The sequence below is a fragment of the Neofelis nebulosa genome, chromosome 1, assembly GCF_028018385.1.
Source record: "Neofelis nebulosa isolate mNeoNeb1 chromosome 1, mNeoNeb1.pri, whole genome shotgun sequence".
NCBI classification, from domain to species: Eukaryota; Metazoa; Chordata; class Mammalia; order Carnivora; family Felidae; genus Neofelis; species Neofelis nebulosa.
Genome location: NC_080782.1, coordinates 146,315,485 through 146,341,594, shown reverse-complemented (window position 1 = coordinate 146,341,594; position 26,110 = coordinate 146,315,485). Strand labels below are relative to the sequence as shown.

Genomic DNA, 26,110 nt, shown 5'->3' with positions numbered 1-26,110 from the left:
GGTCAAGATGAAAGGGACTTCCTAAACCGCCTTACCCACCCTGTCTTAAGCACGTTGCCTGTGTTAACTCATTTCCTTTTCACAGCAACTCTAAGAGGTATTCGTGACAATGATACCCATCGTACAGATGAGGCGTCTGAAGCGCGGAAGGTTTAACTCATTTGCCCACAGTCACCAAAGGAGTAAATGGTGGAGCTACACGTGAACCTAGGTAACGCGGCAGCATCTGTACTGTCACCAAAACGTATGGCATTCTACCTCAGAATAATTGGATCTATAGTAAGATCTACGCATGAGACAAGCGTTTATGTTAGAACTAGCCCCTCCTGAAACTCACAGATGACAGTGCACGTGAACTGTCTGTATTCGTTCCCTTAGTCAATGTTTGGTAACACTGTGAAACCACCTTTTTCTTCTAAAGATACACAGAAACCACCCACGCAGTTGTACGGCTCCAGGAGCATTGCAACACTAATTTTCCTGAAATGAACACGATTTCCACTTATCCTGTTCTTTTCATTTATCTTCCTCTCTCTAAATCTGTTTCATTTACCATCGATAACATCTAGCATGTGCCGAGGAAGCAAATACAACAAAGCAAAATAAAACAGGGGCCCTGAGCAAAACGTAGGGCAAAACTTCAGTCTGATGAAGACAGAAGACTGAAAATGTTCAGGAGACAACAGATTCGTGGAGTCAGGACACGTATTTCCCGACTCCCAGTCATGAGTTATTCACAGTAGGCAAAGAAGGCTAAAAATAGGGCAACCTCACGGGGCATAGACACAGGGTTTCAACCTAGAAATTACTATGGTTTTTTCTTTGCACTACTGACCTCTTCTAAGATTCTCTGCTATGAGAAAGCAGGCAGATCCATTGTGAGAACAGCATTATGGAGCCTAAGAACCACAAGGCTTTGGAGCCAGGCCATGTGACATCCTAATGCCACCATCTTCCAGCCTATGCTTCTGGGGCTTACGACTTACGTCTCCAGCTTCAGTTTCCTGGGACTCATATAGGACATGATCGGGCTAACCAAATAGAATCTAGGGCATAGTGCACATAATGTACGTTAAGTGCCTGACACAAGTGATAAAAAATGAAACCTATTATTACCAGCGTATTTTTTTTCTAGTTTATCTGTTGAGTCTTCCTCTTCTTTTTTCATTCCTCAAATCATTGTATGTGTTAGGGAAATTCCACAGCGCTTAACACAATTACGGTGTGTGCTATCTCAAAGAAATGATTATTATCTCAAACGTACAGAAATGCCTTGGGGTGCTTGGGTGGCTCAGTGGGTTAAGCATCAGACTCTTGGTTTCTGCTTAGGTCATGATCTCATGGTTCCTGATTTTGAGCCCCACATCGGGCTCTGCACTGGCAGTGTGGAGCCTGCTTGGGATTCTCTGTCTCCCTCTCTCTCTGCCCCTCTCCTGCACTCACACACACACTCTCTCAAAATAAATAAATAAAAATGTTTTAAAAATACAGAAAAGCATGGAAATAACATACCATCACCGATGTATCTATTAACAAAGAGTGCCATCTTGTGTGTTTTAAAATTTTACATAAATGGTATCAGTTTGTCTATATTATTCTCTTTTTTAATGTTTATTTATTTACTTTAGAGAGAGCGCGCGCGAGTAGGGGAGAGGAGCAGAGGGAGAGAGAGAGAATCTTAAGGCGTCTCCATGCTCAGCGCAGAGCCCGATGTGGGGTTCTGTCTCACAACCATGAGATCATGACCTGAGCCAAGTCAAGAGTCAGATGCTTAACGGCCTGACCCACACAGACGCCCCTTGCCCGTATTATCCTATAGATTGCTGCACCCTCCCCAGCACTGTTTTGGGGATTTACACATGCTGATATACGTGGCTTTGTTAGTTGTTTCAAATGCTCTGTAATATTCAATTGTAGGAACCTACCATAATGGATTTCTGGATTCTCCCACTGTTGGATATTTACATTGTTTCCAGCCTTTCACCATTGCAGAGAATACTGAGATAGACATCCTCCTTACAGGTGCTTCTTTGCATACCTGTGGGACAGTTTCCCTGGGGTACAACTCACAGCCCCAGGGGAAAAATTGCCAGGTTCATGAGATAGCTCCATTTTCACTAGCTATTACCAAGTTGTGTTCCAGATTGTTATAGCATTTGATTGCTGCAGCTTGTGGGGTTTCTTGGTTTGCTTTTCGTTTCTTCATTGAGCTAGACCTTACACACCGTAGAACCTACCCATTTAAAGCGTACAACCCAACAGCTTTAGTATATTTGCACAACTGTGCAACCGTCACCATAATATAATTTTAGACTCATGGGACAGTGTTTTTATTTATAAATATAGTTAAGAAATCTGTAAAGCTGGTTATATGTCCTGGCCAATGTAGCCACAAGAATCCCTTGGGAGGGACTAGTCGGTACGGATTTCCTTGTTTTAAACCTGTTTGAGGAGGTAGCTGGAAGAAACATTCCTAATTAGATTATGGGGAGGGAAAAAAAACTCTTTAAATGCAGGTTCCTGTTATTTGCTAAAAAAAGCATTCCTATTTATTCACCTCGAGTAAAGTGACTCAGAACTAACTCTATTTGAAGACAAGGGGAGGAGTGCTGTATCAAATGAAGGAGTTATTTCCCACCTTCCTGCCAGAACAATTCTTGCTCCTGCCAGAAAGGGAAGGAGGTGTGAATCGAGTATGGAATTTGGAGTAAGTAGTTGTGACAGCCGGTGCACTGGCAGAGAAGAGAGCAACCATCTTTTATTTCCCCCTTACAGCTTCACTCGACCTTTTGATCAAATACTTTTCTGTGCTCTGAGTTTTTAATTAATGGCACTTTCAAGAACTATTTACTCCAACTCAAACTTCATGTATTAACAATGACTTGGAGTACAAATTTATACAAGAAAATTGTTCTCATCCAGGCGCCGAAAGCTCAAAATCAAAAGCTCTTTTCTGCTTGGAATCTCGCAAGAAGATTCAAGGTTCAAGATTCAGGGACGTCAGGTTCAAGGGCAATGTCTATGATTCTCTTGTGTTAGTTCATTCCTGTTAGTCGTTGGCTTAAGGATGTCGATTTTCAGATGCTATGGTTTCATTTCGTCAAGTGCTCTGCAGCTTTCTGAAATTTCCTCCATGACCTTCCGACCTTCCTGCAAATTCAGAGGGACGGTCACATCCTGGGACAGCCCGGCAGCAGGTGATGTAAGACCAGGCTATGCAAGACTGTGCTGAGGAGGAAGGACACAGACGCAGCACTGGCCGCCCAGGGACAACAACACTAAACCCCACCTTGCCTCAGTGCACACCCTGCTCACACGACGTGGGCCAGCCCCACCCCAGTTGTGGGTCAACAGACTTTGCCTAAAGTCAGAAACAGCCGGACTCAACAGTGAACTGTGACCGGTGGTTTCTTCACCTGCACCACGACGATGCCACTGAACTGGATGTTTATACGGACCCACCCTACATCCTCGACACCTCGGATCCCAACTCCCATTTCTCCACGAGTCTGTGAAAAGCACTTTGACTCCTTTCTTGTGGGGTCCTCCACTGGGGAAGATAGCTTGGCAAAATGTCCTCTGCATGTGAATTTAGCATTTACTACTTGAAGATGAAGTGACTGGGCTTGTTCAGGCTCTGGAACCATGCCCACCCTCAGCAACCAGCCTCCGGGGTTAGGAGCGGGCTTCAGCTCATGAGAAGACGCAAGGAAGTTTTCCGAAACTGTTAGCTAGTTGTACGGATCCCTTCCCTATACATGAAGTGGGGGAGGGGGGTGCTTGATGAGAGGCTGGGGTGCCTTCCAAGGCTCACCCAGTGCTTTAGGATCTGTGAAAATGAAGGACTGAAGTGGGAAACGGCTCTGATTGGCACTGGAAGGAGTAAGCCCAGCCAGCAGCCTTAAATTAGGGTAGAAATAGTGTCAGGACAGGAAGTAGCAAGGCAGAGGAGTGTAGGAATTGATCCACCTCTTCTGCTAGAGGCTGGCATCCCCTGGGCCATCCATTCCCCTGAACTGGCTTCAGGACTGGCACTCCCAGACTCAGCTTTCCTGCTCTCCTCATTGATGGCTCTATTCCCCCCAAGTTGCCAGAACCCGTACCAGCTGGTCCACAGCCACCGCAGCCATGAACAGCTCACACACCTTTCCCATCAGCGGCTGTCCTCAGTTTCCAGTGCCTGGATGGGAACCGTACTGTACAGGGAGACAAGACTCACTTTCTGTCTTTCTCTTTAAAACCTGTTCCCTACAAGTTGCAAGGGTCCCAAAAGTCGGGTTGTGGCTAATGGCATTTGCCCTCTCTCCCCTTTCACGTTACAGACTAAACACGTGTAGCAACAACAAAGCTGTCGTAGTGCAGTTATGTGGGAGGTACTTCCTGTGGGCTTCAAAGGCTTTATTTCATTTAATCCTCACAATGATCCTACCAGGGAGATATTACTATCTTAATTTTTGGATGAGAACACGGAGATCCAGGAAGGTTAGGGGTCTTGCTTAAAATCATAATATATACAGGGCAGGGGTGGGGTTCACATCCAAGTGGTCTGACTCCACAGCTTGAAGGAGGGGACACAGGGATGGCGTCCACCCGGGTGCAGGTAAGGAGAAACTTTAAAATATAATAAAACCAACTAGAAGTCGGATGGCTTTTTTTTTTAAGTTAAAAAAATGTTTATTTACTTATTTTGAGAGAGAGCACAAGCAGGGGAGGGGCGGGGGGGGAGGGTGTGTGGAAGGAGAGAATCCTAAGCAGGCTTCACACTCAGCACAGAGCCTGATGCAGGGCTAGATCCCATGACCCTGGGATCATGACCCGAGCCTAAATCAAGAGCCGGGCACTTAACCAACTGAGCCACCCAGGCACCTCAGAATTTTTTAAGGTGGAGTAATATTCCATTGTACTCAAGAACTTGGGTTTTTAAAGACACCTTGGAGACACCGTACCTTAAGGGACTTTCTTAAGTTCAAGAAGTTTACCTTACAGTGTAGGTCACGGGCATCGGGTTTTCTGTGTCTTACAGCCGAAACAATTCTAATTGGCCTATAAGGTACAACTCAGGTTCTTCTGTGAAGCTCCAGGGTGGGCAATGAGACCCAGAGAGTCCTCAAACGGAAGCTGTCCAGCATGTGGCAAAATGTTATGGAATTTTTGCATGCGCGTGCATGTGCGTAAATCTAACCTATATTTACATACACACACGCACGAATGTACAACTAAGGGCACACCTTTCATTCTTTTCATTCTCCCTTTAGCTATTTCGATGACTTTTTTTTTTAAGTTTATTTTGAGAGTGTGCACTCCCATGCCAGTGGGGGAGGGGCAGAGATAGAGGGAGAGACTCCCAAGCAAGCTGTGTGCATGGGGCTTGATCTCACAACTGCGAGATCATGACCTGAGTCAAAATCAAGAGTTGGGTGCCTAACTGACTGAGCCAGCCAGGTGCCCAGTAATTCTTTTTACAGCTGTTAATTTCAACAGTTATTCAGTACTTTTTTTTTTTTTTTTAATTTTTTTTTCAACGTTTTTTATTTATTTTTGGGACAGAGAGAGACAGAGCATGAACGGGGGAGGGGCAGAGAGAGAGGGAGACACAGAATCGGAAACAGGCTCCAGGCTCCGAGCCATCAGCCCAGAGCCTGACGCGGGGCTCGAACTCACGGACCGCGAGATCGTGACCTGGCTGAAGTCGGACGCTTAACCGACTGCGCCACCCAGGCACCCCTCAACAGTTATTCAGTACTTAACATTCTCCTTCATCATAAAAAATATATGTAACTCCAAACTGAATGAGACATGGTAGCTGGTGCTCTGAGGAGGAGCACAGATTGATGGCTCTTTTCAAAACACTTTTCCACAATCCTCCCTGGAGTTGGAAATAATCAAGTGTAGTCATGGGTAAAAAATAAAAGCATTTATTTAAAAAACGCCATCCAGCATCAGGAGCTCCAACTTTGGTAATAAGCATGAAGGGTAGGTGGTTAATGTTTTTTTAGTGGATGAAATCGGTGATACACGAGGCTGCATGGTTAAAAATCCATATATATATGCATTTTATATATACATGTATATATATATATATATATATATATATATATATATATATATATAATTAAACTGAAAAAGTGAGTAAGCAAGCTACTATGAAAGAAAGGGGCCTCAAGTAAAGAAAACATCACCGTGCAATGAAGACAATCTCTTCTTCAATAAGTACTAGCAAAGCAGGTTTGACTTCCTTGCAGGATTATGGGAAAAGCTCCTCATGGAACATTCAGTCATGGCTACGAAGAGGCGGAAACAGAAAGATGTGGGCAGACCCCTTGTACTCATAAGAGATACAGGGAAGTGAGGATCAGGAGAAAGAAAAATCAAGCAGAATGTCTTTGCTCAACGGTCCCCATAAAAAATGTATTTTAAAAGAATCTGAGCAAGCGTGGATTGTCATTCTTTGGCGACCATAAAAGTGTTAACAGATAGCATGAGAAATCAATTATGCCGTCAACACATCAGAATAGCCTTTCACTGTAAGTGTATCTAAAGTCTCCTGCAAATTATTACACATCGCATTACAAAATTGTGTTGTTGGTTTTTTTGTTTTTTTGGGTTTTTTTTGCTTGTTCGCTTTTCTGGTTCCTAGTTGTTCACATTCTAGGAGAGGACAAAGGCCTTTAGAGAACCATCAATTCAACGCTTTCATTTCACAGATAAAGGAGGGTAAGGTCACATTCGGCCTCAGTGGCAGAGACTGGACTAGAATCAGGTGGGGTGCCTTCCCCGTTACGACATGACGTGATTCGCACTCCACCCTGTCCCCAGTCTGTACCCGATGGCTCTTGTTCAGATGGCTACTCTGAACACCCAGCTGAGAAATACTTCCTGGGTAGAGCACTGTGATAGGAATTTCTTTTTTAATTATTTTTAATGTTTATTTATTTTTGAGAGAGAGACAGCACGAGCAGGGGAAGGGCAGAGGGAGAGAGACAGACAGACAGCGTATCCGAAGTAGGCTCTGTGCTGTCAGCACACGGGGCTCAACCCACAAACCATGAGATCATGACCTGAGCCGAAGTCGGACGTTCAACCGACTGAGCCACCCAGGCTCCCCAACAGGAATTTTTAAAGGCTGCCTTAAGAGAGATTAAGGAGAAAATCTGGCAGAAGACACTCCAGGGGACATGGAGACACGGCTCCCTGGAGTCCCCAACCAGGATGCCATCGAATGGCGTTACTAGTCAGTGGTAGGCACTGTGTCCAAATACACAAATTCCAGCAGAAAGAAAAAATACATTCGATTGGATTCTTTTAAAAAGCCCCACCGTTCTCATATCTGCTTTTAATTTCCTATTTATCACGACTCAACATTCTAAATGTTCTCAAGGGGCTCTCTATCCTTCTGGGTGGTGATACCAGTAAGGCTGGGCTGCAACATTTCTGAGAGGTGCCTCAAGAGTGAGGGTGCTCACATCTCCCGGAGGCGTCTTCTTCTGCGTGTCCTTGGAGAACAAAATGCAGGCGTTACCGTATTTTTACAGTGTCTACCCTGTAAGTTTGGGTTCAAGGGTTGCTGCAAGGAATGTGAATTAAGGATAATCCTCTGTGATGTTCATGAACTAGGAGAACCGCGACAGGAATGTTCTTAAAACTCTGACGATCTCTGGTTTATCGAAACAACATCGCAAAGGACCTCAAGTCTGCACAGGGTCCTGCATAAACTTGGCTTTCTTGGTGCTCCTAGGTTTCTGGAAGAGCCAGGTTCTCTTTTATTTAAATTCTTGCCAGGGATGTGCTTTCTCAAGGGAAGGCTAATCATTTGCTCTAGAAAACAAGAGCCAGCCATGGGTGGGGAGCTCCATCTCAGGCGATCGAATGCCTCTGCAGGGTAGTTCTGGTCTCTTTCCATATAGATTGTTGTATCTTATACACAGACTCCTGGAAAATTCTTTCCACTTGTGTAGGAAAGCCACGGCTTTCTTCCTCTAGGGCATTGATGGTTCGCAGAGCAAAGGGAGTCCTTTCTCGGGGCAGGGGATTATTCAGGGGCCGCAGGGGTATGACGGAGTTGTACTTGTGCTGCCTGTTCACGGAGTTCATGAGGGACGTGTAGAACTGGAATTTACACCAGGTGTCTCTTAAAAAGTTTTCGGTCAACAGTAAGATGGTCCAGGCAGACCCGTTTACAGCGTCGTCTAGGTTCTGCAGGTGCTGTCTGCCGCACGGCATCTCGGCGAAGATTATTCCGGGTTTGATGCCGAAGTCATTTTGTAGCAGATTCTGGACTCTGAGGGCCTCGTCTGTGTCATCTTCTGCGTGCAGTATCACAAACTTGAGGAACACCTCCTCTTCATCCTCTTCGGGCACCTCTTCTGCGGCCTCAGTGCCCTCCCGCTCTCCAGAGGGCGTCAGGGCACCGTGGCTACGCTCGGCAATGTCACGCAGGGAGATGTCGTTGGATTTCTTGGAATCTGCATCATGAGGTCTCTGACTCATATCCACACTGGGACTTTTACCCCAGGGCAGAGAGAGAGGGCAGGGGTCTATTTTAGACTTCCCAACACCCATTATCAACATCCAGGTCAGGAGAGGAGGGCTTCACTTCTTCCTCAACATCTCTTTTCATCTAAAGAGAGAAGAAACAACAAAGCAGACGAAAGGTTGTAAAGGTGATCAAAACACAAAAAATGGAAACTATGTTCTTCATTCTACCAGAAAACCTGAAAAAGATCACAACACATGGACCCTGAGAAAGAAATGCCAATCAGCTCTTGGGGCAAGGAGATCCCCTGCCTTTGATGAGCGTCACGAGGGCCGCCACAGGTTAAGCCAAGGGCAAGTTCAATAGTCAGTTTATGTAACAGGAGACATTTGGAAATCTTCAATGGTTTTATGTTCGCACTGTAAACCTCCAGAATAAAGTCAATGGCTTTGGTGTTTTACTGAGATGGTACCATACCACTCTACCCATATGGAGTTTAAATCCAACTTCTTCATTATCCACTTACTGTGTAAACTAGAAACAGAGAAGTGGAAAGCAACAGAATACTCAAATATTAAATATAAAGCTTATTTTTGCATCAAATACAAATACAAAACAGAACACAAATTTCCCAAAGATCACTAGCCAGCAGCTCTAACTCGGCACAAAGAGAAGATCTGAAACGTCAAATGAAGTGATGTCTAAGGTTCACCGGCTGGGAACTTTTCTGTCTGGGGTCAGGCATTGGTGTTGGGGCTGGCAGGGAAATTGCAGTAAGGTTGTGAAAAGTAAGGAATACCTTTTTCTAGCTAATCCTGGGAATACTTTGATACTACACTTGATCTTAGCCAAAAGGCCGAGAAGCGATGTCCTGGGAATACTTTGAAAACTCAGTGTTCATCTAGGGAAAAACTAACATCTCAGTTTGGCGTGGGATATGGAAACAAAGCCCAGTGATTTTCTCCAGTGAAATCAACAAAGAATCATTACAGTCTCATCCTCATTCTGTTGTTTTAAAAATTCTAAATTCAGAGTGGAAGAATTAGATCAGCTGTGAAAAGAAAAGTACTTCACGTGAGTCTAGTTTAAACAAATCTTCCGATAACATTGGCAATGTGGTGAACAGGACTCCCAAACAGGCAGTTTCAAGGATTCTTTTATCAAAAGATAGAAAATTTACAACAGATAAATAGAGGTTCCATATTTTCAAATGGGGGCCCAGAGGCTCTATTACGGGGGATTTTTTTAATATATATTTTTAGGGGCGCCTGGGTGGCTCAGTCGGTTAAGCGTCCGACTTCAGCTCAGGTCATGATCTCACAGTCCATGAGTTCGAGCCCCGCGTCGGGCTCTGTGCTGAGCGCTCAGAGCCTGGAGCCTGTTTCAGATTCTGTGTCTCCCTCTCTCTCTGCCCCTCCCCTGTTCATGCTCTGTCTCTCTCTGTCTCAAAAATAAATAAACGTTAAAAAAAAATAATATACATTTTTAAGTGTATTTATTTTGAGAGAGAGAGAGACCAACCCAAGCAGGCTCTGTACTGTCAGCACAGAGCCTGACGTGGGGCTTGATCTCAGCAACCATGAGATCGTGACCTGAGACGAAATCAAGAGTCAGCCGCTTAACCGCTTAACCGAGTGAGCCACCCAAGTGCCTCTCTATTCCAAAGCTTTTAAATGTATTGTTCATGAACAAAGACCAGAGTTCAAATCAAGAAAGCAATTAGGTTTATAATTATAATGACATAAATAACATATACCAAGATAATTTAGGTTTAGAAAAAAAAACATTCAGCAAAAATGGTGGAAAACTGTTATGGGAAGAAAAGATAAGGGAAAACAGAAAAATTTTTCATGTACTTAAAGAGAGAAAGGGTTTGCTACTGTCTCTGAATAGTGAGGGAATTGAAGGCATTGCTAGCTACAGCTTCTCCTTCATTATGTCTACACTTTAGCTTCTACTCGGCAGTATGTTATGGCGGCTACCAAGAGGTACTCTACGGCATAACTCCAAAACACTACACGCATCCATCCCAAATAGCAAAACCACATGAATTTGGAATCTCTTCGCTGGTTAGAATTAACTGCTGACTTTGTTGTTGTGTAATGAAAAACAAAAGGTGTTTCTCTGCAAAGCTGCAGCAAAAAGCTTCTCCTGTATAAAAAAAATAATTGTTGAGTGATGTACATAATTGTTGAATTGCTATATTGACTATATATATCATCAATACAGTCTGAAACTGACTGAAACTGACACAAGACTGTATGTTAACCACACTGCAATTTCATTCAGAGAGAGATCAAGCTCTCGGGAGGGGCAGAGGGAGAGGGAGAGAGAGAATCCCAAGGAGGGTCTGCACTGTCAGCACAGAGCCAGACACGCGGCTTGAACTCAAGAACTGTGAGATCACGACCTGACCGAAACCAAGAGTCAGATGCTTAACTGCCACCCAGGTGCCCCATTACACTACAATTTCAAAAAACTGTTAACCATTTAGAAGAATCTACTTATGGTGTCAATTTAAATGAGCTTCACTTATGTTCACTGAGATAAGTTTGTGAAACCAACTTAACACCGTTATCTTAATCACTAGTGGCTGCAGAGAAGTGCACTTGGAGGAACAGAAGAGATATTCATAAAATGCTTCTAAAATAACTAGGGTAAAATGGTATGTCAAGCCAGAGTCAAAAAAAATCTCTTGGCATAAACAAAAGTAAGTAACAAAAGAATTGTGACTTTATATCTTAGTTTTCTTAAACACTGGTCAGCAGAAAAGAGGAAAGCCTCCAGAAATCTATGATGGCGCTGTTTCAACATCCAAGCCCTCCTACCCAGCCCCACCCTAAGCAGCCCAGAGAGAAAAAAGCGAGGGACACTGTCTGGAAAACTTCACTGTGACCTTCTAATCTGGAGGGTGGGTGTAAGGAGAAAGCCCAGGAGGCGAGATGGGAGATCTGCCTTTCCTACCACCCAGTGATTCCTAGACAGGCAAATGGTCTCCATCCAGGACTGTGGTTCTCAAGGAAGAAGGAAGGAACACAACTGTGCTCTTGCCAAGCCAACGAACTCCACCTATCAGAGGGCTTTCCCACAACACAAGGCAGGTGTGGGATAAAGAACCCGGGGAAGCCTTTGTAGGTCCCCTTCCCATCGGCTACAGACAGATACAGGGTGAAAACATATTCTTCCCCTCAGTGAAATGGAAGGCAAATGAAGGCAGCCGTGGGGGAGAAGCACACGAAATCACCGGTCACAGGAATAAAAATGCCCGTGTGTACACTTTTTCATTTGTGCTTTTTTAAAGAAAAGGTAGTAGCTGAAATACATGACGACTCTGAGGACATTTTTATAGCGAAAAGTCTCCCTTTCATCCTTGTCTTCCCCATCCATCCTGTTACCCCCATGGCCTCCTACTGGTGACCCCTTTTATTAGTTTCTCCTGTACCCATCCATTGTTTCTTTGTTGTTATTGTTGCTGTTGTTGTTTTTAATCTTACTTTTTGAAATTTACATCCAAGTTAGTTAGCATATACTGCAACAATGATTTCAGGAGTAGATTCCTTTGTGCCCCTTACTCAGTTAGCCCACCCCCCCCCACAACCCTTCCAGTAACCCTCAGTTTGTTCTTCATATTTATGAGTCTCTTCTGTTTTGTCCCCCTCCCTGTTTTTATATTATTTTTGTTTCCCTTCCCTTATGTTCATCTGTTTTGTCTCTTAAAGTCCTCATCTGAGTGAAGTCATATGATTTTTGTCTTTCTCTGACTGACTAATTTCACTTAGCATCATACCCTCCAGTTCCAGTCACGTAGTTGCAAATGGCAAGATCTCCTTCTTTTTGATTGCCAAGTAATACTCCATTGCATGTATATACCACATCTTCTTTATCCATTCATCCATCGATGGACATTTGGGCTCTTTCCATACTTTGGCTATTGTGGATAGTGCTGCTCTAAACATGGGGGTGCACTTGTCCCTTCGAAACAGCATACCTGTATCCCTTGGGTAAATACCTACTAGTGCAATTTCTGGGTCGTAGAGTAGTTCTATTTTTAGTTTTTTGAGGAACCTCCATCCTGTTTTCCAGAGTGGCGGCACCAGTTTGCATTCCCACATTATTTCTCTATGAATATATATCCTTTTTTTCTTTCCTTTTCACAAAAAAGTGTCATCACTTATGCATATGTATGTATATAACACACACACACACACACACACACACACACACTGAAAAACAGCAGCAGAGACACGTAGCACATAATTTCTCACTCTTGTTTACAACAAAATTTTCGACCATGTGTATATACCATAATCGTTCTCTGTTCTTGGATATGCAAGTTGTTTCCAGTTGGCTCCTATTATGGACAATGCTGCAGAGAACAGCTCTGAGTAAAAGTCATTTCATAATGTGTGCAAGTTCATCTGCAGAATCATTTCCCCAAATGGGATTTCTCTGTCAAAGGACAAATGCATTTGTAATAAGGATAGGTTTGGCCAAATTACTCTAAGATGGAAACTTCTGTGTGTCTGCTTTTAACCTGATAGAATGACATCCCTACCCCCACCCCTAGTCCCATGAAAGATCCAAGATCAAAGCTACAGTTACCATTGACAACAGCCCAACTGGCTCATTACATCCCCTCAGGGCAACAATTACGTGGAAAAACTCAACCCTTCAGAATGGAAGGGAAGCTGAGGTTCTGAAGGGGAGATCAGGGGGTCCTAGATAAGAAGGAAGGAGGGTCCAGAGTATACCCACCTCGTCCCCAGCAAAAGAGGGTCCCAAAAGGATCCTCCACATTAAACAGGAGTACAGTGAAAAGGGCAAAATGACGAATATGCGTTTTTGGTAAGTAGGCATATGGATCTACAGAAAGTGAAAAAGAATATAAAGACAGCAGGCAAAAGACAAAAAATTCCAGGGCGCCTGGGTGGCTCAGTCGGTTAAGCCTCTGACTTCAGCTCAGGCCATGACCTCACAGTCCGTGAGTTCGAGCCCCACATCGGGCTCTGTGCTGACAGCTCAGAGCCTGGAGCCTGCTTCGGATTCTGTGACTCCTTCTCTCTCTGCCCTTCCGCCTCTCACGCTCTGTCTCTCTCTCAAAAATAAATAAACATTAAAAGACAAAAAATTCCATTTTCATGAGGACGAGGTGCTCTGGACAGGCGCCTAGGTGGCTCAGTCGGTTAAGCGTCCAACTTTGGCTCAAGTCATGATCTCATGGTTCATGGGTTCAAGCCCTCCATCGGGCTCTGCACTGACAGTGTAGAGCCTGCTTGGGGTTCTCTCTCTCTCCCTCCCTCTCTCTCTGACCCTCCCCATTTCCTCTCTCTCTCTCTCAAAATAAATAAACTAAAAAAAAAAAAAAAAGACTATGTGCTCTTGAATCTGCCTAAATGTAAATCCCAACACCCTGCTATAAAAAAAACCATGTGACTTTAGTACAGGTAACTTGATAACTCTGTGCTTTAATTTCATCATGTGCAGAGCAGTGATAATCACAGTACCCACCTTTAGGGTTTCTATGAAGATCACAATGGCTGAGCACAGCACTCCTTGCGTGTTAGTGGCCATTATGGTTATGACATACATAACAAAGAAGCTGAAGGAACATTTCATTTACACAACCAGGGCTTACGCTCTGAGGCAGGGCTACTCCAAGAGCAGTCCATGGACAAGCTGGCCGTCTCTGAAATGTCTGGTGCCAGTCCACGACAAGATGGGGACACCGTGCCAGGATGTAAATCAACCACATCAGGTAGGTATGCTTTTCAGTTCAGCTAACATTTTTTCATAGCAAGACATTTTCAATGCAGAGAGCCACACGGTTTACCTTCAGTGCCTGCTGCTTCTTCTATTACGAGACCAGCGTTCTGAATAGTGCTGCCCCAGGAGACGCTAAAGAGAAGGGTAACCAATGAAACAAAAGTATCGAAGCTGAGAGAACAGAATTCCCTGAAAAGAGAGACTGCAGACAAATCAAGGGTCTGACACCATCACGAAAAAACAGAAAAAAGGCAGCAAATGGAATAAACAGGATCAAAACCAAATCAGTTAAACGTGGTGGAAAGGTGTGAAGAAAAAAAAATCCGAGAATGCAGAATGGAAAAAAGACCATTGACAGTAAAGCAATAAGAAAAAAGATATGGCTATGGAGATTTGAAAAAGAAAAAAAAAAAAAAGCAAATGGAATGAAAACCAATGCATCTGAAATAGAAAATTCGATGAATGTCAACACAAAATTCGAAGATGTAACAGATTCACCAGCCTCAATCAAACGCTCAGCCTTACTGAGCCCAATCAGACATTATGTGCCTTCCAATGTAATTCGATATGATGTACACAGCATAATGCATGAAGCAGTCTTGCCAAAAACATTTAGTCCGACTCTAGCCAAGTCTTTGGATATAATTACCAGGTTACAGAAATAAGGAGGATGTGAAAAATGTCCACCAAGAGGGGAATGGAGAAAAAATTGTTTCATGCCCATTATCACAGAATACCAGTCAGCAACACGTAGGAAAGAACTACTGATAAACGCACGGAAGTGGATGAATCCCAGACTAATTATGTTGTATGAAGGAAGCCAGACCAAACACAAGTACAGATTTTTATTCCATTTATATCAAAATCGAGAGAATTCAAATTGATCTATAGAGACAGAGAACATTCCTTTCGGACCTGCTTAGGAGAGAGGGAGCTTTGACACTTCTCTTCCTTATAGTATTTAGTCCTTGTCCCACATGGCATTCTTGAGAAATGCTTTGCCCTCTGTTTTCAAAAATCCACAGTACTTATACAGCTCTGTTCTAAATAGTTATGAATTACAAGTCAGGCTGTCCTCTCACTAGACTTGGATCCATCCTCTCACGACCGTGGAGTAAGGATTTATAATTTGAGGATACGCTGAGGCAGAATCTAAACAATACAAACAGGGGCGCCTGGGTGGCTCAGTCGGTAAAGCGTCCGGCTTCGGCTCAGGTCATGGTCTCATGGTGTGTGAGTTCGAGCCCAACAGCCCCGCGTCGAGCTCTGTGCTGACAGCTCGGAGCCTGGAGCCTGTTTCCGATTCTGTGTCTCCCTCTCTCTCTGTCCCTCCACCTCATGCGTGTGCGCTCTCTTTCTCAAAATAAATAAATAAATATTTTTAAAATAATAATAAATAAATAAAGACACCGGTGAGGGAAGTAAGCCATGCAGGTACGTGGAGGAAGAGCATCCTGGCCCTGAGGCCAGAGGGTGCCTAATGACTGATGAGCAATGGGAGGTGGGGTACGGTGGGGCTTGACAGCGCAGCGTAGAGAAGGAGGAGATAATGGGGAGCGGATGCCAGAGGAGGGTTTTCAGCAGAGGGATGCCACGGCCAGACTTTGGTGTTTGTAGGGTGGCTCTGCTGCACTGAGAACAGAACGGAGAGAAGCAAGACCACTTGTTCGGAAGCTGTTGCAGGACCCAGGAGGAAAACAGTGGTGGCTGGGACCAGTGCACAGTGGAAGTGGTGGGCAGGCGCTGGATCTGGGGTATATTTTGCAGAACTGGTAGGGTTTGCTCACGATGCTGAGTGGGCAGAGAATACAGAGTTAGGAGTTTGGGGGACAGGCCCAGCCAGGAGTTGTGTATTTGGCTTTTATCAGTGTACTGACTGTATCTGAAGTTTGTACATTTATTTATTTGAGAGAGACACAGAGAGCACAAGCTGGGGAGGGGCAGGGAGAAGGGGAGAGAGAATCCCAAGCAGGCTCCACGCTGTCAGTGCAGAGCCTGATGTGGGGCTTGAACTCACAAACCATGAGATCATGACCTGGGATGAAATCAAGTCGGACGCTTAACCGACGGAGCCAGCCAGGCGCCCCAATGTATACAGACTGTTTTTAAAACCTAAAGACTGTAGGGGCACCTGGGTGGCTCTGTCGGTTAAGTATCCGACTTCGGCTCAGGTCAGGATCTCTCGGTTTATGAGTTCGAGCCCCGTGTGGGGCTCTGTGCTGACAGCGTGGAGCCTGGAGCCTGCTTCGGATTCTGTGTCTCCCTCTCTCTCTGCCTCCCCCACTTGTGCTCTGTCTCTTTCTCTAAAAAATAATTAAACATTGAAAAGAATGGAAGAGAGGCGCCTGGGTGGCTGAGTCAGTTAAGCATCTGACTTCGGCTCAGGTCATGATCTCTTGGTTCATGTGTTTGAGCCTTGGGTGATGCTGTGCTGACAGCTGGGAGCCTGGAGCCTGCTTCAGATTCTGTGTCTCCCTCTCTCTCTCTGCCCCTCCCCCGCTCATGCTCTGTCTCTCAATAATAAACATTAAAAAAAATTAAAAAAAAAAAAACCTAAAGACTGTAGGAGATGGTTAAGGGAAGGAGTAGAGATAGAAAAAGGAAACGGTCCAAGGGCCGAGCCCTAGGGCACTCCAACAGTGTAAGGTCAAGAACAGAAAGGACCAGCAAAGACAGAAAGTGAGCAGTTAGGAAGGCCAGAGGAGTCCTAGGAGAGTGTGGCGCTAACTCAGAAGCTAAGGGAAGGAAGCGGTTCAAGGAAAGACAGCATGATGCAGCTGTCTTCCAGCGCCTCCAAAGGCAAGATGGGACAGGCTGCGGGAGGAGCCACGGATGCAGGACCTACTGATTCGGTAAGGGCGGCTTCGGTGGGCTTGTGTCAAACATGAGGGAGGGGAAGCCTCACTGGACAGGGTTGAAAACAAAAGAAAAGACGTTCGAAGCTGAGTATAGAGCGTGACGTGGAAGAGTTCTGCCATAAAGGAGAAAAGGGAGTAAGAGCTGGGGGGAGGGGGCCTGGAGCCCTAAGAGGATTTGCTACAAAGATGACTGCTCCAGAGAGCGAGCTAGCGGAGGTACAGTTTGGTGATGCCGGAGGGAAGGAGGGAAAAAAATGAGGGAAGACCCATGTAGGCAAGGCGGGGGTGGGATCCAATGTCAGTTAAGAATCTTGATCTTGGCTCAGGTCACGATCTCGCGGTTCATAAGTTCGAGCTCCGCATCGGGCTCTGCGCTGACAGGGCAGAGCCTGCTTGGGATTCTCTCTCTCCCTGCCCCTTCCCCGCTTGCAGGTACTCTCTCTCTCAAAATAAATGTATAAACTTAAAAAAGAAATTAAAAAAAAAAAAAAAAAGAGGGGTGCCTGAGTGGCTCAGTCGGGTGAGCATCTGACTTAAGCTCATGTCACGATCTCACAGTTTGTGAGTTCGAGCCCCGCGTCAGACTCTGTGCTGACAGCTCAGAGCCTGGAGCCTGCTTCGGATTCTGTGTCTCCCTCTCTCTCTGCCTCTCCCCCGCTCATGCTCTATCTCTCTCTGTGTCAAAAATAAAGATAAACATTAAAAAAATTAGAAAAGAAAAGAAAGAAACAGGCTTCGTGTGAGTTGATTTTTCACAACTGTAGGCTGATGTACATGTTCTCAGCATGCAGAGGGTGGCTGTGCTAAGCTGCGATGTTCGGTACGTGGGGTGTATTAAATGCACTTTTGACTTAGGAGATGTTCAACTGACGATCAGTTCATCAGGATGCAACGCGAGATTGTTCAGTCCAGGAAGATGTGGACTCAGGTTCCACCAAGAAGGAGTTCTGCCTCCAGGTGGCGACGCAGAAATTGTGCCTGAGTTTCCAGCCTTGGACTCAAGATGCAACACCAGCTCTTGCCTGGGTTTCCAGCGCTGCAGACTTCAGGCCCTGGAGCCCTAAACCATGCAAGCCAATTCCTTAAAATAAATGCACCCTGCCCCCCACCCTCCACCCTCTATACAACCTACTGGTCCTTCTTCTCTAGAGAACCCTACCATAACCTTCTTTAAAGGTGTGTTGCCCTTGAGTTAGGAGTTCACCTTTGCATTTTTTTCCTTTTTTATTTTTATTTTTTTTTAATATAATTTATTGTCAAACTGGCTAACATATAGGGTGTAAAGTGTGCTCTTGGTTTTAGGGGTAGATCCCCATGATTCATCATTTACATACAACACCCAGTGCTTATCCCAACAAGTGCCCTCCTCAATGCCCATCACCCATGTTCCCCTCTCCCCCACCCACCCCCCCTCAGTTTGTTCTCTGTACTTAAGAATCTCTTATGGTTTGCCTCCCTCCCTCTCTGTTTGTAACTATTTTTCCCCCCATGTTTGACCACCTGGGAAGAGGGTCCCAAAACAGCAATAAGTGAAATAATGTCAGCAATAATTTGATAAAATGCGAGAACATATACAGTTTTCAGGGTGTCCATGTATTTACCCCAGAAAAAGCTTGTTACTGAGATTACTGCCCCTGAAATGTAATACATTTAAGATTAAGGCCCCTAGTGCTTGACTCCTTCAGCCCTGAAGGTTTTCCCTATCTGAACAGCACCATCTTGTGGCAAATACGCATAAAATCAACAGTGTCTTCCCTCGTTCAATTACTACGTTTCATCGGTATTAACAAGTAAGTATTGTGGAAAACTTACTCTGTACCAAGACCTACTGGGTTTTCGGGATGTGAAGCCGGGATGAGTAGACGATAAGTAGACAATCACTGCACTGCTGCTTTGTCCAGGACACCAGGTGCTACGAAAGCACTCAGGAGGGACACCTGCATCGGACAACACTTGCATGAGTAAGGCTGAGGGACATGGACACTTACCAGGCAGGGGGAACAGCATGTGCAAAAACACAGAGCAAAGTACATTAGGATCATTTCACACTAGGTGTTTATATGCCTCGAGTATGAGTAGGAGGAGGCGGGGGGAGCAGTACCAGCAAGAGGTAGGGATGGAGATACACAGGATTAATGAGGGAGCTACCTAATATATTCTGTTCCGGACTTTGAATGCGATTGTGTTGGCAGACAGAGAGCCCTTGGAAGGTGGTAAGTAGGAGAGACATGATCTGACTTGTGCAGGACAGGTTAAGACAGCTGCAGGTATGGAGACCAGGCTGGGATGTGTAAGGCTCTAGACTGGGAGAACGTTGAGCTGAGAGGCTGCTGCCGTAACCTAGGTGAGGGAGCAGAGCCCTGTACTAAGGAAGTGACAGGGGACACGAAGATATGCAGGGAGTCACAGGGGCTCACAGAGAAAGAACCAGGTATGCCCCCTAAGAGGGTGCCCTGTGGAACTGGGTGGGTCATGCTGCCATTTGCTGTCGTGAACAGGGCGGGGGGAGAGGGTGGGGTATGACCTATTCATCTAGTCTGGGACACAGGGAGCTTGTCCCGAGACCTGGAAGAGCAGCTGGCCATCAGGCACTCACACGTGTAGGAGGCTCAGGAGATCAAATCTTGAGCATCTGAGAACAGCTAGAAAGAGGAGAGCAGAGAGCTGAAGACACAACCACTGCCGGGAGGGGCATCTGGAGGAGGAGGGGCCGTAACAGAGCGGGAGGAGGGCCGCCTGGCTGGCTCGGATGGTTAAGCCTCCTGATTCTGGCTCAGGTCATGATCTCACGCTTCATGGGACTGAGCCTCACACCGGGCTCTGTGCTGACAGCACGGAGCCTGCTTGGGATTCTTGCTCTGCCCCTCCCCCATTCGCACGCTCACTCTCCTTCAAAATTAAACAAACTTAAAAAAAAAAAAAGGAGGGGGGAAAATGGCAACGGAGGAACGGGAAAATCAGACACATGATGGTGCCAGGAGTGGGACCATCCGATCAGCGTCCACAGCATCCAGCACCTCGAGGTCCACTGGGGCAATTACAGACGCACGGTGGCATCACCAAAGGAGACGAGAGTATACGGGACGTGAGGGCAAGCCTGGCCAAGAAGGAGAGGAGGGGCCAGGAGTTACAAGGGAATGCAGGGTCCAAAGGGGATTTCTAATGAGATCTCTTAATAAAGAAAACTTGGAACGCTTACAAATAGAGGGAATGTGCTAGTAGAGAGACAAACGATGAAAAACAGGGGTGTGAGCTTCCTGTTAGCCTCTTGGTCACTGGGCAGCTTGACCTCGCCTACCTACCCCCTCCTGCTCTAGGAAAGGAGAGAGGCCACCCAACGCCTGAGTGTGCTAGGTCCCAGCACAACGTCCGTGATGAACACTGCAGAAGATGTCGTGACTTACAGAACCTGTGGGGACAAAGCAAGTGCCCTTTTGTTTCCATGAGGGGGTAGCTGCATTGCACTGGAGGCAGCGGGCCGCTTTCGCTAGTGCTGTCTGGAAGCTCAAGTGTGGAAACAGAGCAGAGAGTGTGGATGATAAGCAGCCAGAGGGGTGTTCCGCAGCAGACTGCAGATACGCGCATCCAACATTTCCTCCCACCTCCTTTTAGTGGACCTTCCGTACTTCCTGTACCACAAGGACTAAAAGCTGTATTTTCTAGACTCCCTTCAAGGTAAGATTCCAGGCATAACTTAAGTTCTGCCGATCAGATGCACTTACGCGTCGGAGGAAACTAGGCAGAGGCAGAGCACAAGGCGGCTGTTTTGCTGCTTAAGGCTCCGGCAGAGCTGCTGTGATTCAGGAGCTGGCAGCCAGCTGATTTGGCAGGAGCTGTCAGGGCAAGAGCCCAGTTCCACCAGACCAGCTCTGCTCAGCGGTGCTATGAGGGGTTCTTAGAAACTCAACCTACAGTCTAGTTCTTCAACTTTCCCAACAATACTGTAAATCCTGTAACGGCCTCCAATGCACGCCTTTCTGCTTCAACCAGCCGCAGTAAGTTGTGTTCTGTGCAACTAAACTCTGAGGGACACGGCATCCACATTCACGACCAAGCGCTACTGCAGAGGTAAGCAGCAAAACACAACCAGCCGCCTGTTTTTGTAAATAAAGTTTCATTGAAAGAAAGCCATGCACATTCACTGATGTGATGTCTCTGGCTAACTGCATGCTAGAGAGGCAGAGTTGAGTAGTCCCAACAGAAACTGTATGGCCCGTAGAGCCTATGATATTTACTGTCTGGCCCTTTCTGGAAAAAACTGGCTGAACTACAGCAATTCCCTGAACTACAACACGGGGGTGCCAAGCTCCATCAGGCTCCGTCATACAAAAGAACAGACCTATGCCAGCCAGGTGAGGAACATGTGTACTTTTCTTTGACTTCTTTACATTGGGAGTCTTTTTTTTTTTTAATGTCTATTTATGGGAGACACAGACTGACAGAGAGAGAGACAGACAGAAGGGGAGGGGGGGAGGGGCAGAGAGAGAGACACATAGAATCCAAAGCAGGCTCCAGGCTCCAAGCTGTCAGCACAGAGCCCGATGCAGGGCTCGAACTCGTGAACCCTGAGACCATGACCTGGATGCTTAACCGACTGAGCCACCCAGGTGCCCCAGGTGTTCTGGTTTTAACCTCTTCACTCTTGGCTTCTCCTTAACTCACCTACTCTCATCTTCTCCTTGTTCCTTATTCCAAACGCCCTCATTTTAAAATGTTATTTCATCGTCTATTGTACGTATTTATTCATGCATCTGAAATCCCAATGCTGAAATGGAACATTTTTTTCCTTCTCTTTTGAAAGAGGGGAAGGTAATAAGTACACATGTTACTGATAACATCACAGAACTAGTTCCTTGGGATAAAAATGAGAAATAAACATTATAAACAGTCTTTTATCCCCCAACAGCTTTTCATAAAGATAAAAATATTATTTTTCACTCCCATCCCCACCTATTGTAAAAAGAGAACAGAATGTTGCTATAAAATCTTGACATTCTGATAGTGGTTTACTCACCACACAACTTACAAACTTGTGTAATATTCTCTGAACCCGCTCCCACACGTTTCTTCTTCCCATTAAAACTACCTATTCCTGGTACCATTCAAAAACTCTCCAAGTGAGGGACTGTTGTTTCCTAATGATAACCGGGGACGTTCCAAAAAAAAAAAAAAAATTACTGCACATTCTTTTTGATACGTGGACTATTTTTCTTTCATTTTCTATATTTAAAAATGAGAACCGGCCTTAGCGGGCAAATCTTCTCCAAACCAGGAAGAACGTTTTCTAAAACTGCTGAATGTAAAAACAGCAAACTGCACATCTTATCAAAATGAGGCTCAAGGCAAGCACGGGGGTGCGTTTTTAATATTAGAGAGCCTCGAAACCAGCAATGATTTAAGAGCCACCACAGGCTTTGTGGAATTCTGGAGAATAATATTCAGTATCCAACAGCAACCCACACAAAAGGTCAGGAGCAAAGGGCTGTTCAAAAAGCAAAAAAAAAGGCAGTAACCTCTGGGACAGTATTTCAACAGGGAGGCGAGAGAAGGTGAAGGTACAACAGCTTGTGAGGGTCAAGCCAAGGCCGACCACAGGCAAAAACAGCAGCGTGATCAGTGTCACTAGCGGAGTAAGCAAGGGAAAAGGTGAGAGAGATCAGCAAGGGAAAAGGTGAGAGGGAAAAGGTGAGAGACAGGTGTTAGATCACATAGGGCGCTGAAGCCATCATAAGAGTTCGGTTTTTCTGCTTTTGATGAGAAGCTACCAGGTTTCGAAGGGAAGTGAAAGTTGTGATTACATGTTTTTTGGTTTTCTGTAATCACTGCTGTTGGGAGAAAGGCTGTAGGGGAGCCAGGGCAGAACCAGGAAGACCAAATCAGAGACTTACAGTCATCTAAGCAAGAAGGCACTGTAGTTTTTGTTAGAGAGGGCGGGATACGTGGTCAGACTTGAGATATCTTTTCAAGGTAGAGTTGACAGAATGTGCTGGAGGCTTGGATGTTGGGTCAGAACTAAAAGGATGAGTCCAGGACGATTCCTAGAGTTTTAGCCTAGATGAAAGACAGTAACATTTACCGTGATGAGGAAGGTAAATGAGGGAAAAACTAAAGGGAGGGTTGGGTGGGTGCGGTATTACTAATGCTGTTTGGACACACTACACTTATTTTTTTTTTAACGTTTTATTTAAAGAGAGAGAGAGAACAAGCAGGAGACGGGCAGAGAGATAGGGAAACACAGAATCCGAACCAGGCTCCCGGCTCTGAATTATCAGCACAGATCCAGACACAGGGCTCGAACTCATGAACCGGAAGATCATGACCTGAGCTGAAGTCAGACCCTTAACCGACTCAGCCACTCAGACACCCCTGGACACACAACATTTAAATGTCCATCAGACTTCCAAGTGGAGATGCTGAGTAAACAGTTGGAGATAAGCATCTGGAACTCAGGACAGAAAAGTTAAAGATAAACATTTGGAAGTTGTCAGCTTAGAGATGTTATTTATAGCCATGGACTGCCCCTTGGGAGGGGTGCCTGGGTGGTTCAGTGGGTTAAGCCTGGGGCTGCAGCTCAGGTCATGATTCACAGTCAGTGGGTTTGAACCCTGCATCGGGCTCTGTACTGTCATAACAGCTCAGAGCCTGGAGCCTGCTTCAGATTCTGTGTCTCCGTCTCTCTCTGCCCCTCCCTGGTTTGTGCTCTGTCTCTCTCTCTCAAAAAATAAATAAAGATTAAAAAAAAATTTTTTTTTAATAAAAAGAAAGAAACTGCCTTGGGAGAAAGTATGCCTAGAAAGAGAATATGGCCAGTACTGAGTGCTGTGGCACTCTGAACACTCAGTGGTTGGGAAAAAGAAACCTAGAGACACAGAAGGAGTGGCCAGTGAGATGGGAGGAAATGCAGGAAAATGTGGTGACCTGGAAGTCAATGGAAGGAAAAACGTGGAGAAGGGAGCAATCAATTGTGCCGTATAAGATGAAAACTGGCACAGACCCTAGATTTCCCGAGAACGGGTGGGGAGACAGCCTGACTGAGATGAGAGGGGGTTGGAGGAAAACAGGAGTGGACCTAGAAACTTGGGAAGCAAGTCTTTCATTCAAAAAGCTGGTTTTTTGTTTTGTTCTTTAAAAAAAGGGAGCAGAGAAATGGGTAGGACCTAGAATGGGGATGTTCGGTCTAGGGGGTGTTAAGGACGAGATTTATCTGCAGATGTTTGTTAAATAAATAAATAACACCACGAGGAATGACAAGACAGGAGGTGCCAATGATTCAACAGTCTAAACGCAGTTTATACTTCAAGTTCCATATAGCTGGACACATGAGTGACATTTACCATGTTTCAAAAGGAGATAAGGTGGTTTTCTATACCTGCTCATCTACTTTCCGATTTAAATGAGATATATGGAGTTGGAGAGCTTTAGAATCAACACACTACTTCAAGTGTTAAAATGTATCAGATCTGTAAATATATATTTATATATATAAATAAATATATCTCTTTAAAAATATATATATATTTTTTAGTTTACTGCCTAAAAACTAGATCACAGTTGCCAGCCCAAATTGCTTTTATCCAAATTAGCTTTTAGCCAAATACGAAAAACAAAACCGAAAGCTTCAGCATTGGTTCCGTGTGTGTCCAGTTGAGGCTCAAGGAGAACCTCTCGGCCACTTGGTTATACTCTGAGGTTTTTCCCAGAAACAGGTTTTCTGGTCAAAGGGAAACCTATAAGCAAGGCAGAAGGCTGCGCGGATTCTCCCTGCAAGGGGAGGCAAGCACCCACCGAAGGGACGGCGCCGCGCCGGCCAGCCCCAAGCTCGCCCTGCGCCCCGATGCCGCTCCCGCCCGGACGCCCGCTACTCGCCTGGATGGGGGGGCAACCCGCGCGGGGCCCCGCGACTCCCTAGTCTTCCTCTCCCTCTAGGCGACCCCGCCGGCGGCAACTTCCCCACGCGCCGCAGGGAAGAGGGTGTGAGGCCAGGAGCGCAGGCCCCGCCCCTCGCGTGTCCACGCCCACCGGCCCCACTCGCCGCGGAGGGAGGGTGCCCGGCCAGGCGCGCAGGCTCCGCCCCTCGCGAGCCCACGCCCACCGTTCCCGCTTGCCTCTGGGAAGAGGAGGTGTCCGTGTCCGGCGTGCCAGCTTCTCTCCCCAGAGGCGCTGGGATGCTAGTCCCTAGAGGTCAGCCCCGCGGGAACAAGTCCCGGGAACCTTCCTGGGTCTCTGCGCAGAAGGAAGAGCCAGGCAGAGGACCGGCAGTGGCGCGGGGGGAATGTCACCGAGGCGAACGGGCACGTTCTCTGCGCTGCTTTGTAATGTCCCCGGACGCCGGGGCTTGGAGGTTGAGGTGCGGGTGACGCCGTTGTGTTTGCTCCGTTCAGACCTGGGTGCTGGGATGAGGGGCGCAGCCGCTGCCTCCACGCCTCCCAGACAGGAGGAGCCCCTAAACTCAGAAGGAAGGAAACCCTGGGCTTACCCCAACCCTAGACCTTGCGGATATCCAGCCGTTCTCGAGGTCCCCCTGGCTTCTCCTTTCCCTTTGGGGCCCTTTCACTGACTAGTGCTGTTGTCAGCTATATACGTGCGCGGTGCATCACCCCCTCCCCGAAGAAGCCACCCTGACAAAGTTTCCTCTCTATGGTCCCTTGGCCATAACGGAAACAGACTGAAACAACGCTGAATATGAAGAGAAAAGAAAAAAAGCAAACAAGAAGAAGCATAAAAAGCCTTATACAGCCAAATGCCTAATCCCACTCTGTCCTCCTCAAACTCCCAATCCTAGTCATAACCCTATCAACCCGGTTCAGAAATTCTCTCCACCTCCATTTCTTTTAATTCTCAGTCAATTCCTATTCCCTGCCCAAAGTTTCCTGTCTGTACTTCGTCTGACAACCCTTCCAATCCCTGCTTTTTAACGTTTTCATCGAAAAAACACCAATGACAAGTGAGATAAACATTGATTTCCCCCATTCACCATCCACGTGGCATGCATAAATCAGCCCAGAGTCACCAATGT

General features: G+C 46.0%; 1 protein-coding gene and 1 pseudogene across 1 annotated transcript in view; both read right to left on the bottom strand.

Annotated features, from left to right (window-relative positions):
• Positions 1-5,899: 5,899 nt before the first annotated feature.
• The window catches only part of LOC131520015 (uncharacterized), a 45,136-nt gene continuing 24,925 nt past the window's right edge, over positions 5,900-26,110 (bottom strand). Inside the window, exons 4-6 of the mRNA XM_058743739.1 lie at positions 14,304-14,368; positions 13,229-13,336; positions 5,900-8,591 (exon numbers count right to left, since the gene is read on the bottom strand). Of these exons, the coding sequence (XP_058599722.1) occupies positions 7,855-8,591; positions 13,229-13,336; positions 14,304-14,368 (910 nt within the window). The 3' untranslated portion in view covers positions 5,900-7,854. The remainder of the gene's footprint in view (positions 8,592-13,228; positions 13,337-14,303; positions 14,369-26,110) is intronic.
• Positions 9,248-9,341, bottom strand: LOC131490115 (U2 spliceosomal RNA; annotated as a pseudogene).